Source organism: Hylaeus anthracinus, unplaced genomic scaffold (assembly GCF_026225885.1).
Source record: "Hylaeus anthracinus isolate JK02 unplaced genomic scaffold, UHH_iyHylAnth1.0_haploid 3, whole genome shotgun sequence".
Lineage (NCBI taxonomy): Eukaryota > Metazoa > Arthropoda > Insecta > Hymenoptera > Colletidae > Hylaeus > Hylaeus anthracinus.
Window position 1 is genome coordinate 8,123,584 of NW_026535284.1, and position 12,414 is coordinate 8,135,997.

The 12,414-nt window shown below is 42.5% G+C and overlaps 1 protein-coding gene and 1 long non-coding RNA gene across 2 annotated transcripts in view; one reads left to right on the forward strand and one right to left on the reverse strand.

Moving 5' to 3' along the window:
• LOC128893876 (ankycorbin) overlaps positions 1-12,414 on the forward strand; it is a 15,197-nt gene continuing 2,783 nt past the window's right edge. The window contains exons 1-11 of the mRNA XM_054155174.1: positions 1-184; positions 2,496-2,828; positions 3,091-3,425; positions 5,926-6,202; positions 6,355-6,438; positions 6,573-6,737; positions 7,211-7,635; positions 7,975-8,233; positions 8,530-9,614; positions 10,911-11,825; positions 11,899-12,293. Of these exons, the coding sequence (XP_054011149.1) occupies positions 2,623-2,828; positions 3,091-3,425; positions 5,926-6,202; positions 6,355-6,438; positions 6,573-6,737; positions 7,211-7,635; positions 7,975-8,233; positions 8,530-9,614; positions 10,911-11,825; positions 11,899-12,293 (4,146 nt within the window). The 5' untranslated portion in view covers positions 1-184; positions 2,496-2,622. The remainder of the gene's footprint in view (positions 185-2,495; positions 2,829-3,090; positions 3,426-5,925; positions 6,203-6,354; positions 6,439-6,572; positions 6,738-7,210; positions 7,636-7,974; positions 8,234-8,529; positions 9,615-10,910; positions 11,826-11,898; positions 12,294-12,414) is intronic.
• Positions 6,276-7,322, reverse strand: LOC128893942 (uncharacterized). The gene is made up of 3 exons (XR_008461431.1): positions 7,194-7,322; positions 6,554-6,755; positions 6,276-6,467 (listed from the first exon to the last, which is right to left on the reverse strand). It is a non-coding gene; the product is annotated as an uncharacterized LOC128893942 (long non-coding RNA).

The window sequence follows — 12,414 nt, forward strand, 5'->3', positions numbered from 1 at the left end:
TTCATATATTCAACCCCTTTGTCTAAAAAAAAAAATATTCAATCCTGCAATCAAATCAGTCACGAAATAAACATTACTTGTCGCATAAGGAGAATGAAGCTGAGCCACGAAAATGTTAATTTTTAAATCTATACGATGCCGGTACTTTCGCATAAAAACCAGTTTCCCTGTGGATAAGCGTGAGGTAATTAAAGCGACTGAAATAAACGAGCCATGCTTCCTAGCTTGCTTACTTTTTCTCCGCCGTCTTATCAAGCTCTGCATGTGATCGTGCCTTTCGGTCTTCACTGCATAAAGACACGTTCGGAACCCTAAATTTTAGACTCCGATCCAATTGTCTGAAACTAACGTACGTATAATAAGAACCTACGTCTGTCAGAGTAAATTACGATTAATTATTACTACGAATTGAAATTAGAATTTATTTAGAATAGAAATTTTCAAAGAAGATCATATCAAGACATAACATAATTCCTGTATAAGAATTAAGAATTACAATGAAATCATGTTTACACGAATACATAATAAACTCCGCTTTCTACAAATTTCTCGAATTCAGTTAAATTGATCAAGACAAAGTTTTTCAACGCTGTCTGACAGTCAATTCGGGTGGTTGATCAGTTTCCCTCCTGGAACGCTAGTTTAATGATTCATTGCAGGTGTAAGCGACACGCCTTGCACAAGGCGCAAAGCGGGTCGCTCGAACTTCCCTTTATACTTCTTAATTATGCACATCGACAGAAGTTGCCGATACTTTCATCTGTATACAAAAAGCGTGAGCAACTAATAACGAACAGACAACTTTGGAATCATTATGTGCGCTATCGAAGTAACAATCTGAATCATACAATTAAATTATAGATGATTATGAAATTATATATAAAGTTTCCTGTAATAATATATTTATCGATTCCTCGTATATATGTTATTATGTCAAGCAATCATTTGAAATATCGTAACATAAATATCTTGACATAATTTTAGTTAAATAATACAAGACAAAATGCATCGTCCCCAAAAGAAAACTTAATATAATTTTGTGAATAATATCAAACAGTCGGGATTATAAACGGGTAAAAATCGATCAAATTCTACTGGCGAACTATATAAAAAGGAAGTTAATATTAACAGGTCGAGCTTATAAGATAACAAAACTATTCCTTCATCGTACGGATTTCATAGCTCCATTCGGATTTATCCCGATGGTTTTATCAGCAGACGATGACAAGAGGAGAGAAACGCGACCTTGCCGTGAAATGTAGCATAATAGTTTCCCGCTGGCGATAGGTGTTGTGGCGTTAGGTTTCTATGGCAGCGAGTGACCTGGTCAGTTCACCACGTGGACACTAACCGGGCTTTAAATTCGGGTCGAGTTTAGTGATAAGTTCCTGATAGGATCTGCGATCGTGTCAGTCTTTCTTGAAGGAACGAGGCCTCGTTGTCTGTCGGTCGATTATTAGCGGAACCATTCTTTGTTCCTAACTATGGTACGGGGTTCGTTAGAAAACTAGCCGTCCAATCGATACCGCCTCTTACCTCGGAAACAACGAAAAATTCGCACGGGTTTGTCGACCATTTGTTGATCGTCGATCTTCGGCCAGCGAATCAGCATTGCTGCATCGCTGCGGATGTTTCTGACACCTAACGTTTCGGAATCGGTGATTATTATTGGTACGGCTCCGCGAAGGTGTTCAGTTTCAGTCACGCAGCAGCGGCTGTGTTTACCGAGTTTGCTCCTATCGCGCGGCAGTAGTATAAGCGCCTTCAGTCAGACAGTAGTAATGGATAGTCCGTGAAATTGCGCGGTGGAAAAAGATTCAGGGATTACGGCCGATTTGGTTCAACCAATGGCGAATCTAGACCTATCGGGACCTGGATCTAATTACAGTCGCTGATCGTTAAGGTTACAACGTTAGTAAAAGATTGCAACGTTAGTAAAAGTGCTCGTAATTAATACTTTTAAATACGGGGGTACTGTTCGTTGCTTATCGAGTTCCAGATTTGCTCTTTCTTCGGTGTGTCTGACAATTTGGTCAACGACTGTACGTCAAGAAACCCTTTCTTTTTCTGGAATGTTTTATATGGCAAACAGTATTATTAAAATATGTTCGTCATTCTGTTATTACATGTACAAAATAAATTACATCGCGAGTTTAGACATTTAAATTTAGAAAGCCGAACAGGGAAATGTATTAAAAATATTAGAGTTGCGGATGGTCATACTGTGTCCATTAGTTTTCAGAGCCATCTAAACTGTAATAAATGGAGAAAAATTAGCCTTAAAAGGGCCATCCGAGTGCAAATCAGAAAAAGATTCCAAGTGTACGCTTCATATTTTTTTCCCAACCACTGACCCCCTTCAGTGAACACGGTATCTGGTCAAACTAAGATTTTACTATATTTCAATTCTCGTAAAACCCTGAAAAGATCGGAAAGAGGACCACTGGCGCAATGTCGAGAATAAAATGCATGCTTGATATTGTTTTTTCCTCAAGCACTGACTCCCTTCAGTGAGAGTGGTACCGGACAGTCTCTTCGGTGCGATGAATTCGATCCGTGGAGAGGGCGAAAGATGGTACCACGCGAGGTCGGACTAGTCGCGAACCGGTGGCAGAGACGGGCATGGACACTAAGACACCGCCGATCCCGTTGAAGGTCCAGGAGAAGCCTAAACCGAAGCAGCAAGAGACGGTGGCCGACGTGTCCCTGCCCCCGCTGACACCTTACAGAAATCATCGGCAGAAGCAGAGAACGACCGGGAGCCAATGGTCGCGTGATGCGCCCAGCGCCGTACGGTATCAGGATCATCAGAAAAAAAGGCCTTACAGGTACACTAGCCCCTCGATCGATATGCGTTTCTTCGTGGCGTTGTTTAGAGCAGGTTTCTCTCCACGTTTACCAGCTAGACATAATCTCGACAATTTAAACGAATTTTCATCGAATTGTCTCGAATCATCAATCTCTAACGGGTCGATTCTCTCGATCACTGAATTACTTCCTTCGTTCGAGTATATAAACTTTAGAGCTGTCTCAAAATCACGCTCGTAGAATCCAATCCATGGATGCAAAAGAACTGCTTAACTCTTACAGAGTGCTGCAAATCGGCGCAACGCCCTTGATGCACGCTTGCCAACAGGGTGACAGAGCAAGGGTCCTGAGACTGCTCAAAGAGCAAGAGGAGACGATAGGGTACAGAGATCGCACTCTGAGGAACACGCTTCATTACTGCATGGACGCAGGAACCGGAGGTGCCGTTGCCGCTGCGGCACCGGAACTAGTGAATGCGCCCGACGCCGAGGGGCACACGCCTCTTCATTTGGCTGTCATCGCCGGCGACACACAATTGGTAGCCGTCTTGCTTGCCAACGGTGCCGACGTGAACGCCAGGGACTTGGAGGGCCACAGCGTTCTTCATTGGGCAACTGGTACTATTTTTTACAAGTCGCTCTTGACATAATATATCGTCTCTTTTTAAGATACTACGAAAAGTAAATTAGATAACGAAATACGTGTAATTTAAAAGTAGACTGTTAGAGGTGTACCGAAAATAAAATAATATAGTTAACTGTATCTCAAAGAAATGAAATATTTATATATAGAATATAATAGATCGAGACGCTAGTATCTTAAAAAGAAATAATAGGATATTTATACTTTAGGATGAAAATGAAATCATTTAACACGCAATGGGGAATTTAAATTATAATTAAAAATAAAACACGCGATGCTATACTTCGAATGAAAATAACACTATTAATCTGTTTCGTTTACTGATGTTAAAATCTGTTGAAAGTCGAAGTCTCTTTTTCCAAACCACTGTCTGTTAAATACAGAATGGTAACGATTAAAAATATTTTCAATCTGTTTGTTAGAAAATGTCTCATTTAGACAATCTTTCTCTATGTAGAACCGAGCGTGGCTGCTACCAAACTATGCAACACCTAATATTCGCTTTAGCCACAAGGCGACCGAATGGTAATTTTGCGGTCAGGGATTGCGACTGAACGCGACGGAGGTTGGATTCTTATTCAAGTTCGTGAAAAATAACCGTAAATAGGCGGTTCAATGCAAATCGAGTCGGTTTCCCCGTGGAAAGGTCGAGTCGTATGCGACCGGGCATTAACGATTCCTTAGAAGCTGCGGAAACTGTGAATTACCGTACGTATCTTTTCTACCGATCTCCGAACGAACAGAGGGTGTATTGGTCAAGTAAGGTTACTGGGTCAGTTTCGATGACGTAATTCCGGTTCGTCAAGGAACACGCGAGACACACGCCGTGATAATCCACGAGATTGACCATAGCCGTCCTTGATGTATTCAAATGACTAGAGATTTATTGCCCTAGACCGTAATTACCTGCTTTTCATTCCTCCTGTTCATTCGTCGGTGTTACGATTGAAAAAAAAAAAAAAAAAGTTCCTATCGACGGTTGCATCTTTACAATTCGCGAGCTTCTCGTGCGTGGACACTAAACAGTTTCGTCGACGAAGCTAGAGAACTTCTTGCTAAGTAATATTTTGACCTACTTGAACGCTCGCGACGTTAATGGCCTTTACCGTGTACCCAGAACGCAGCGTGACAATTAAAATGGCAATCTCGAGCGGCAATTTTCGGAAGCAAACGTGTGTTTACTATTCCTTCCAAGAAATACAATGTATTATACATCTGTTAGTTAACTTCGGTCTCTCGACCAAAGAATGGACTCGATTTGCATCGATCTTCGGAGAACCTTAAATTTACGAAATGAGAATTCGTCTATAATTGTTACATTAAAAACAAGTTTTCAAGCCTGAAAGAAACTTTAATTGCAATGTACAATCCTATTCGATAGAGAAATAGTGAATAGTATCGGTCAGTGTGACTGATTGTTTCTAAGATAAGAATTGATCTTGTATTATTTTAAATAAATTCTAATGGTGCGTTTACGCGCTCAAACTAATTGCACAAGCCGGCTTGCGCGAGCCAATTTGTGCAAATAAACTAGATAAAATATTGCCGTTCACACGAAATTTTTGTGTCCGAAATGGAAAATCTGAACGAATGCGTATGCTTGAGATTGTAACTGAGGCTTGAACGACATTTACACAATCATAACTCTGTGCTTCTTGTAATGCATAACATCTCATCTCTATCGGGACCCAATGGCCCTCCTACATTGCATAATTTGCATAACTTCTTATCTCTTTGTCGCTTGACAACTCATCTATGTGAGCTCCCGCTGGCTCCCCTCTAGCTGGGGTACCTCGGGGTTGCTAAGCCCGTACCGTAGCTTACAAAAACACCGCTACAGCCCCTGAGGACTACACGCACCAATCTCAAGCCGATTTTCTGTTGGGACAGATTTCACTCGAGCCAAATTTTTTGGCTTGCGCAAACCTCATGCCTGCGTTCACACGCTACAATTTACTTGTGCAAATAGCACTTGAAACCAACAAAATGATCCCTCGAACCCTCAATAACTTCGCGCGAAGTAAATCGTATGTTTCAACGTCACTAAAATCCTTGACATCGACCGTAAAAAAACAATCGACTTGTTATGAAATGCCATCGTGATATCCAAAACGCCCGCAAGTTGCGTGTATTACGGCATTCACGACCTTATTACTTGTAATCGTTAGTTTACTTAGCAGAGAGAAAGAGATGAAAGATTGAAGTAACCGAATACCAAGTTTCAAGGAGCAATGAATTATTCATTATCGAATAATGCAAGGTGTTCCTAAATATCCTAACCAATTACTAAACTGTTCTATTAATCCTACACGCGATAAGAATTTATATATTATATTTTTTAAGAAGTAAGTAATTTAGTATAGCTGAGCATCTGGGAGATAAAAATTCATTTATGAATTTAGATCGTAAATAGAAACAGAAATGGCAAACTCGTAATACCTTGTATCTTTGAAATAAGCTTGTGCTCGTGTTTAGTGTGTGGAGAAGCAGAGTGTGTTCGGCTGGTGCTAGCAGCGGGAGCTCAACCCTCGACGCCTGATCTCCGCGGGGGATCTCCTCTTCACTATGCCGCTCAATGTTGCGGCGCGGCCGCGACTGCAGAGCTTGCGGTGCCCAAGAAGGTTGGATTAAAAGTTCTCCAAACCCTCTTGGAATTCGGTGCCGACGTAAACGCGAAAGACGAAGACGGAAGGCAGCCGATACTATGGGCCGCGAGTGCTGGCAGCGTTGAGGCTGTCCTAGCATTGGCTAGGTAAACGTTTCATTCGAGACTTTTATCTAAATTTGAAGACACATTCTAATCCAAAACAAGTATAATACAAATACATAGTACAGTATATAGTACAAGTTTGAAAATGTCTGTCGAAAGAATTTCCGATTCTAAGAGCAATAATTAAAATACAGAGCCGGTGGTTCAGCTGCCGCTGGAGCTGCGGACAAGGATGGTCTCACAGCTCTTCACTGCGCCGCTTCCAGAGGCCACGCCAGGTGCGTATTTTTGCGTCTTTTGCATCTTTCTTACAATGATAAGGTAGATTACAAACGTTACACTACTAAGTGATTCTCTATCTTTATCTTATCGCCTATTATTCGCTCTACTCACATCCTTCCATCCACGCCAGGTGCGTGGAAGCTTTGGTGAACCTATGCGGTGCTCACCCAGACCACGTGGACGATAATGGTTGCTCGGCTCTGCATTATGCAGCCACTCTTGGGCACGCTGACGCCACGGCTCTAATTCTGAAACTAGGGGCTGATCCCAATCGACAGGATCGAAAGGGTAGAACGTAAGTATTCTCAAGGACCTGAAATAAACGTCCCTCCGAAAATATTGCCATTTTTATTGGCCACAACGGTGTATTGGATCGTTCGCTGCTTCAAATGTAAACAATTGATTTTAACGCTCTGCTAGCAGAGGTCGTCGTCAGACGTGACGTCAGAGGTCACGGAGTACAACGACGTCAGCAATATTCAGTATACGTATGACACTAGGGACTAAAGATAGAGTGTTGTTATCAAAACATCCTCAGTATAGCACAAGTACTTCGATACTGAAATTAATACTCCTGAATAATTTAATAGACGTACACTACCAATAGAGACAAGCTACTGTACTAAGTCTATAGACAAAGTATAGTCAAAGTAAACTTAACTGGGTTACTTCCACTATACAATTCAATTATGAAAACGCTCTATCCTCGTTTCTCTGTCAACTTTGTAATACAGATACTGAAGTTACATACCATTTAACACATTTCAGCCCTGCCCTTTGCGCAGCAGCCAAGGGTCAACTGGAGACCCTGAAGATCCTGGCCCAGCACGGAGGTTCCCTTTACGCGAGGACTGTCCGTGGCACAGGTGTAGCTCACGAGGCTGTAGCTTCTGGTAGAATCGAGCTGATAAAATGGCTGGCGAAGAAGCGTCCAGGGACATTGGACGTTGCCACGCACGACGGGAAGACACCTTTGCACGTGGCGGCTCTTCATGGTCATCTAGACGTCTGCAAGGTCCTCTTGGACAATGGCGCGAGGATCAACGCTGTCCTTCGAACCAGCAAGGGCAATATTATGACTGCACTGGATACTGCCCTGTATAGAGGGCACAGAGACTGCGCGAAGTTGATTCAAATGCACGGTGGGACTACTGCCCAGCAGTTGAAGATGCAGAAAATTGGACCGAACAAAGGTCAGGTTAGGTATATATATTTTGCACAGATATCTTTAAAGCGTCAAGTTTTCATGCAGTAGTTCTCACGGATGTCAATATAGTGCTGAGAAAGTGGAGACACGTCGAGCTCATTTTATCAAGCATATTTTCAATGCTAGCTGAATGGAGAAAGTATTTTATTGTTACTTGAATTATACGGAATCGTAAATTTCAGAATTGAAGAATGTTGGGAAACAACTCGCGTTTTGATGTTATCGCTATTTATTTTGAATAGTTGTAAAGCGAAAGACTAGGAGAAACGAAGTAACGAAATACTCGTCTTTTTATTGAATTTTTAATTTGCATAATTGCTCTTAGTGTTCGCAGCGAGATTGCAAATGAGACACGTGGATAGTAGCACCGACACCGAAAGCAGCCCTCGTAGACGAGGTCGTGGCTTGAAACTTCCGGAGCTCTACTACGAGGAGCAATGGATCGAGAAAAGAACACGAAGAAGGGGAAATTTGAAGAAACTTGTTCGTCAGGATAGTCGAAGTTTTAGCGAGGAAGAAGTAAGAATGTCGAAGACATCTTTAAAGAAGGATCATCAAAGGAGAGCTCGAAGTGAATCGGCAAGGTAACACGTTCCCTAACTTCTATATTTTTAATTCACCTTAATTTACCAAATCTTGATTATTTGAACAAACTCTAAATTATATAGGAATATCATTCAAAATTAGATCTCAAAATACACGATCGTATTTAATTATGAAAGAGCAATTTATTTTCTAGAAATAATTTAATGCTTCGATTATTAAATTTATAGAACTCTTGAATTCGCTATAACCAGAAGCTCATACCATAACGTGAGCCTACTTTCATACCAATTATCCTAGAATCTTTGTTTTACTTCTAATTATTACAATATTTCAGATATGACGAAGACGACACGGACCGTAAATTAAGAAGAAAGAGAAGTAAAAAGAGGTCGACGAGATCCAAGCGAAACTCCAGCGATTCCTCGGTAGACTCGGAGCGTTGCGAACGCGTCGAAGATCACTCGAAAGAAAGGTCAGAAACGCGAAGAGAAGAGAGTAAAACGGACAAGAGTAATGGAACGGAAGATAAAGAGGACTCGAAGAAGGACGACGAAGAGGACGAAAGCGTAAGCGACGACAGTCTGGAAATGGTGGTAGTAAAGAGATCCGTGGAAAAGAAGTGTGAAAAGGTGGTGTCTGGAAGAAGATCAAAGACACCCAGGGAGAGTTCCAAGGAGACCAAATTTACGAAGACGCAAAGGAGCACCAGAAGAAAGCTGAAGTCGAACAGATCAAAATCTTCCAACAATGGCGATAGTACGACAGATCGAATGCAATCCTCGGACAAAGGACAAGGGACGAAGGAGTCCGAATCTCACGAACGAGAGACCCCGAGGACCTCGATTGACGAAGACAAGAACAAGGAAAGCCCAGGGAAGATAATCGAGAGTCGATACAGGAAGGACGTAACCGACAGCACCAGCCAGGAAACCGTCGAACGAGTCGTTGTGACGGCTGTGGTTCACAAGGATCAACCTCCTGACACGCCCAAGATGGTGCTAGAGAGCACCAAGGAAGTGACCTTCGACGACAGGCTGAGAACGGAGGTGATAGAGGCCGAAGTGGTCTCCAGAGACGCTGGCGCGAGCAAAGTTGACGATATAGTTGAGCAAACTGGCGAATCGCGCAGCAATCTTGTAACAAAGGCGGCCAGCTTGAGGAAAGATGTCGAAGAAATGAGGCAGCAAGTTACTCAAGAGAGGACTCAACGCCAGGATAGAAGACGGAGCCTCCACGAAGGAGATCTTGCATCTGCGAAACAAAGGCGAGATGAAGAAGACGCGAGGCAGAGACAGGGCGAAAAGGTGTCCAGAAAAGATCACGGTAAAGGAGAAGCAAGGACGGATGAAAGTGGAAAAGATAAGACATCTTCTACCGAGGAAACGGAAAGCAGGAGACAGGAAGGAGTAGATGAAACAGGTAAGACTTTGAACGTAACGGAACAACTCCTGGGAAAAAGATCCAGCGAATCAACACGGCTATAGTAACAGATATTTACGTGGTGAAGGATAGGAGATACTTACAAGCATACAATCTAACAGTTTTTCTAATAGATTGCAAGTATACTTGGCATTTGTTACGCGTAGAAATGAATTCACTGTTTACATATTTAATTATTTTTAAGTGGACCGTTATATTTTTAAAAATATCGTGCAATTTTTATGTTTTTCATCGCGTTGAAAGAGAAGTCAGTTTGGAAGTCAGTATGGAACAAAAGAATTGAACAAATGATTAATAATTATTTCACAGAGGCAAACACTCGTAGATCCATGCCTTAAAACTAACTTAGGAAACATGCCTTAAACTTAAATAAGATACATGCCTTGAAACTAACTTAGACTAAACTAAGTACGCACAAGCAAACTGAGTACCCACAATCAATAGGAGGGACGCGAGACGCGAACGCGCGATCGCGAGATCCGTATCGACCGAAGGATCGTCAAAGAATGAGACCGCACCCTTCGTACACCTGTCGGTCGAGGTTCGCGGCTTGCTCGTGTTTCTCGACGTAGGGAAGGGGAAGGGCGAACAACAACCGCGTGACATGTCGTGACATGTCGATTCGAAGGGTCGTTGGATCCATCCACAAAAGAATTTACGAAACATTAATATCGCAACAAAATCATATTCCCCATCGTTGTTTAAATAATAAGTATCGTTAATAATTACTTCAACTTATGTTAGAAATTAATATTTAGTTGGTGTAATCAAAAGATATTAAAATATTGACAAATTTCTCACGATTAATGTCTCGAATGAATACTTCTTCTGAATCGTAATTGTTATTAATGTTAAATCGACCACGATTATGCTTTCAGATTACTTGTTGTAAATATACAAGTTACCGGTATATCTCATTGCGAGAGAGTTTGTGTAATGGCTGTGTGCAATGTTCGTTTGAAATAATTAAATTGTTATTTACAGACTGTAATGGCGTAAATTTGTATAAAAGCCTGCAGAAACTCTTTTCACATCCTGACTTCTTTTTCGCTGCGATAAGAAACATAAAAATTGTATGATATTTTATCAAAATAATCTTAATATATAAAAAGATAGTTTTTTCTTGTTAAATAAATGGTATTTAACACGGTCTTGACAGATAAACGATAGGTGTTTTAATTCTTCTTCGAACATTTATTCCTCGTCTAATTTTCGAAGAATTGTAACGGGTCGAGGAAACTTCCCCGTCAATTTTCTGTAGAATCCTCTTTCCAGGCAGGTTAGACGCACACGCGGCAACCGAGTCGGAAGTTTCCACGCTGGATTCTCGAAAACAGAATCAACGACTCCAGAGTCAGCCGGAAGGCGATTCTGCTTCCAAATCCGAATCAACGACATCCCAAGCTGACGAGACTCTCGACAAAGTGTTCCACGAAGATAAAACAGACGCATCCGAACGTACTTCCAAAGAGGAATACGACGAGTCAGAGGAAAGGAGTAAATCGGAGAGTTCTAAGGATGAAAGAAAAACTCAGAAGGAAGTCACCACGCCGAGAACCGCTGTAGAGGACATTCCGCCGTCGGAGGAGGAAGATAAAAAGCCAACGCCGAGGGAAACCGAGAGTAAATCTAAAACTGAACCAGGAACCATCAGGAGGAAGCCATCGATCGATGAAAAGAAATCTAAATCGTCCTCGAGACAATCTAGCAGCAGTGCCAGTCCGTCGAAGAGCGCTGGAGGTCGGAAGAGGAGGGAATTCGGTAAAAAACGGGAGTCCTCCACGAAAAAGGTGTCGACAAAATCGACAGAGAAGACAAGTAAGGACGCCGAGATGGAGGCACCAAAGGCGCAGGATGCTGACAAAGAAGTCACAGGAAGTACAATGAAGAATACGAGTATTCTAGTGGAAAGCTCGAGCAAGGAGTCGCCAGATGATAAGGAACAAGCGGATTCAGCTCGAGGGAAGTCTGTGGAGTTCTCTTCGGCATCGAGGGACTCTGCCCTGATGGAAGAGGGCGACGACAGATCCCTAAGCGTCGATACACCAGTCGCTACTAAAAGAAAACTGTCTGGTGAAGAGGAAGCTGTCAAAGACACATCTCCCGCGAAGTCCAATCTAGATGATCAGACGGAGAGTGAAGACGCAAAGAAGAGCAAAAAACGTTCCGTCGAGGACGCGTTGACGGGAGGTGAGCGTAGAACAACTTGATATTTTCATAGTTAAAATGAATAATTTGGTTCATTTTACATTGTTTCTTCCAGAAAAGGAGAGCTTCCGGTACATTGACGAAAGCTCGTCGAGTTCTCCCAAATCAGCACAGGCGAGACGATCGAGGCCCTCGACAGGAAAGGCTAGGCATGGGAGATCGTCCTCCAGAGCATCAGCGAAGAAGAGTTTATTCGAGAGTTCGGAAGAACGGTCACCCGATAGGAGCGCCATAGTCGCGGTCATCGAGAGCCCAGAGTGGGACGACGAGGACGAAGAGATAGCAAAAGAAATCCGAGAAGCGATCGGAGAGGATGATGAGCACGAGACAGAGCCTGAAGAGGACAATGAAATAGGAGTTGTGAGAGTACTGCCCAGTACGAGCGAGGAAGAGACATCTCGAACGGGCCCTGATGTCCGTAGAGCATCCATTACTGACTCGTTGCCTCAAGTAAGAAACTTTCGAATACAATTAGGTTTGGTGTGAGATGTAGCAACAGGAAGTAGACCCGTGGTTTCTAGAATAAAGAAGGTTCCCGTAGAGCATCCATTACTGACTCGTTGCCTCAAGT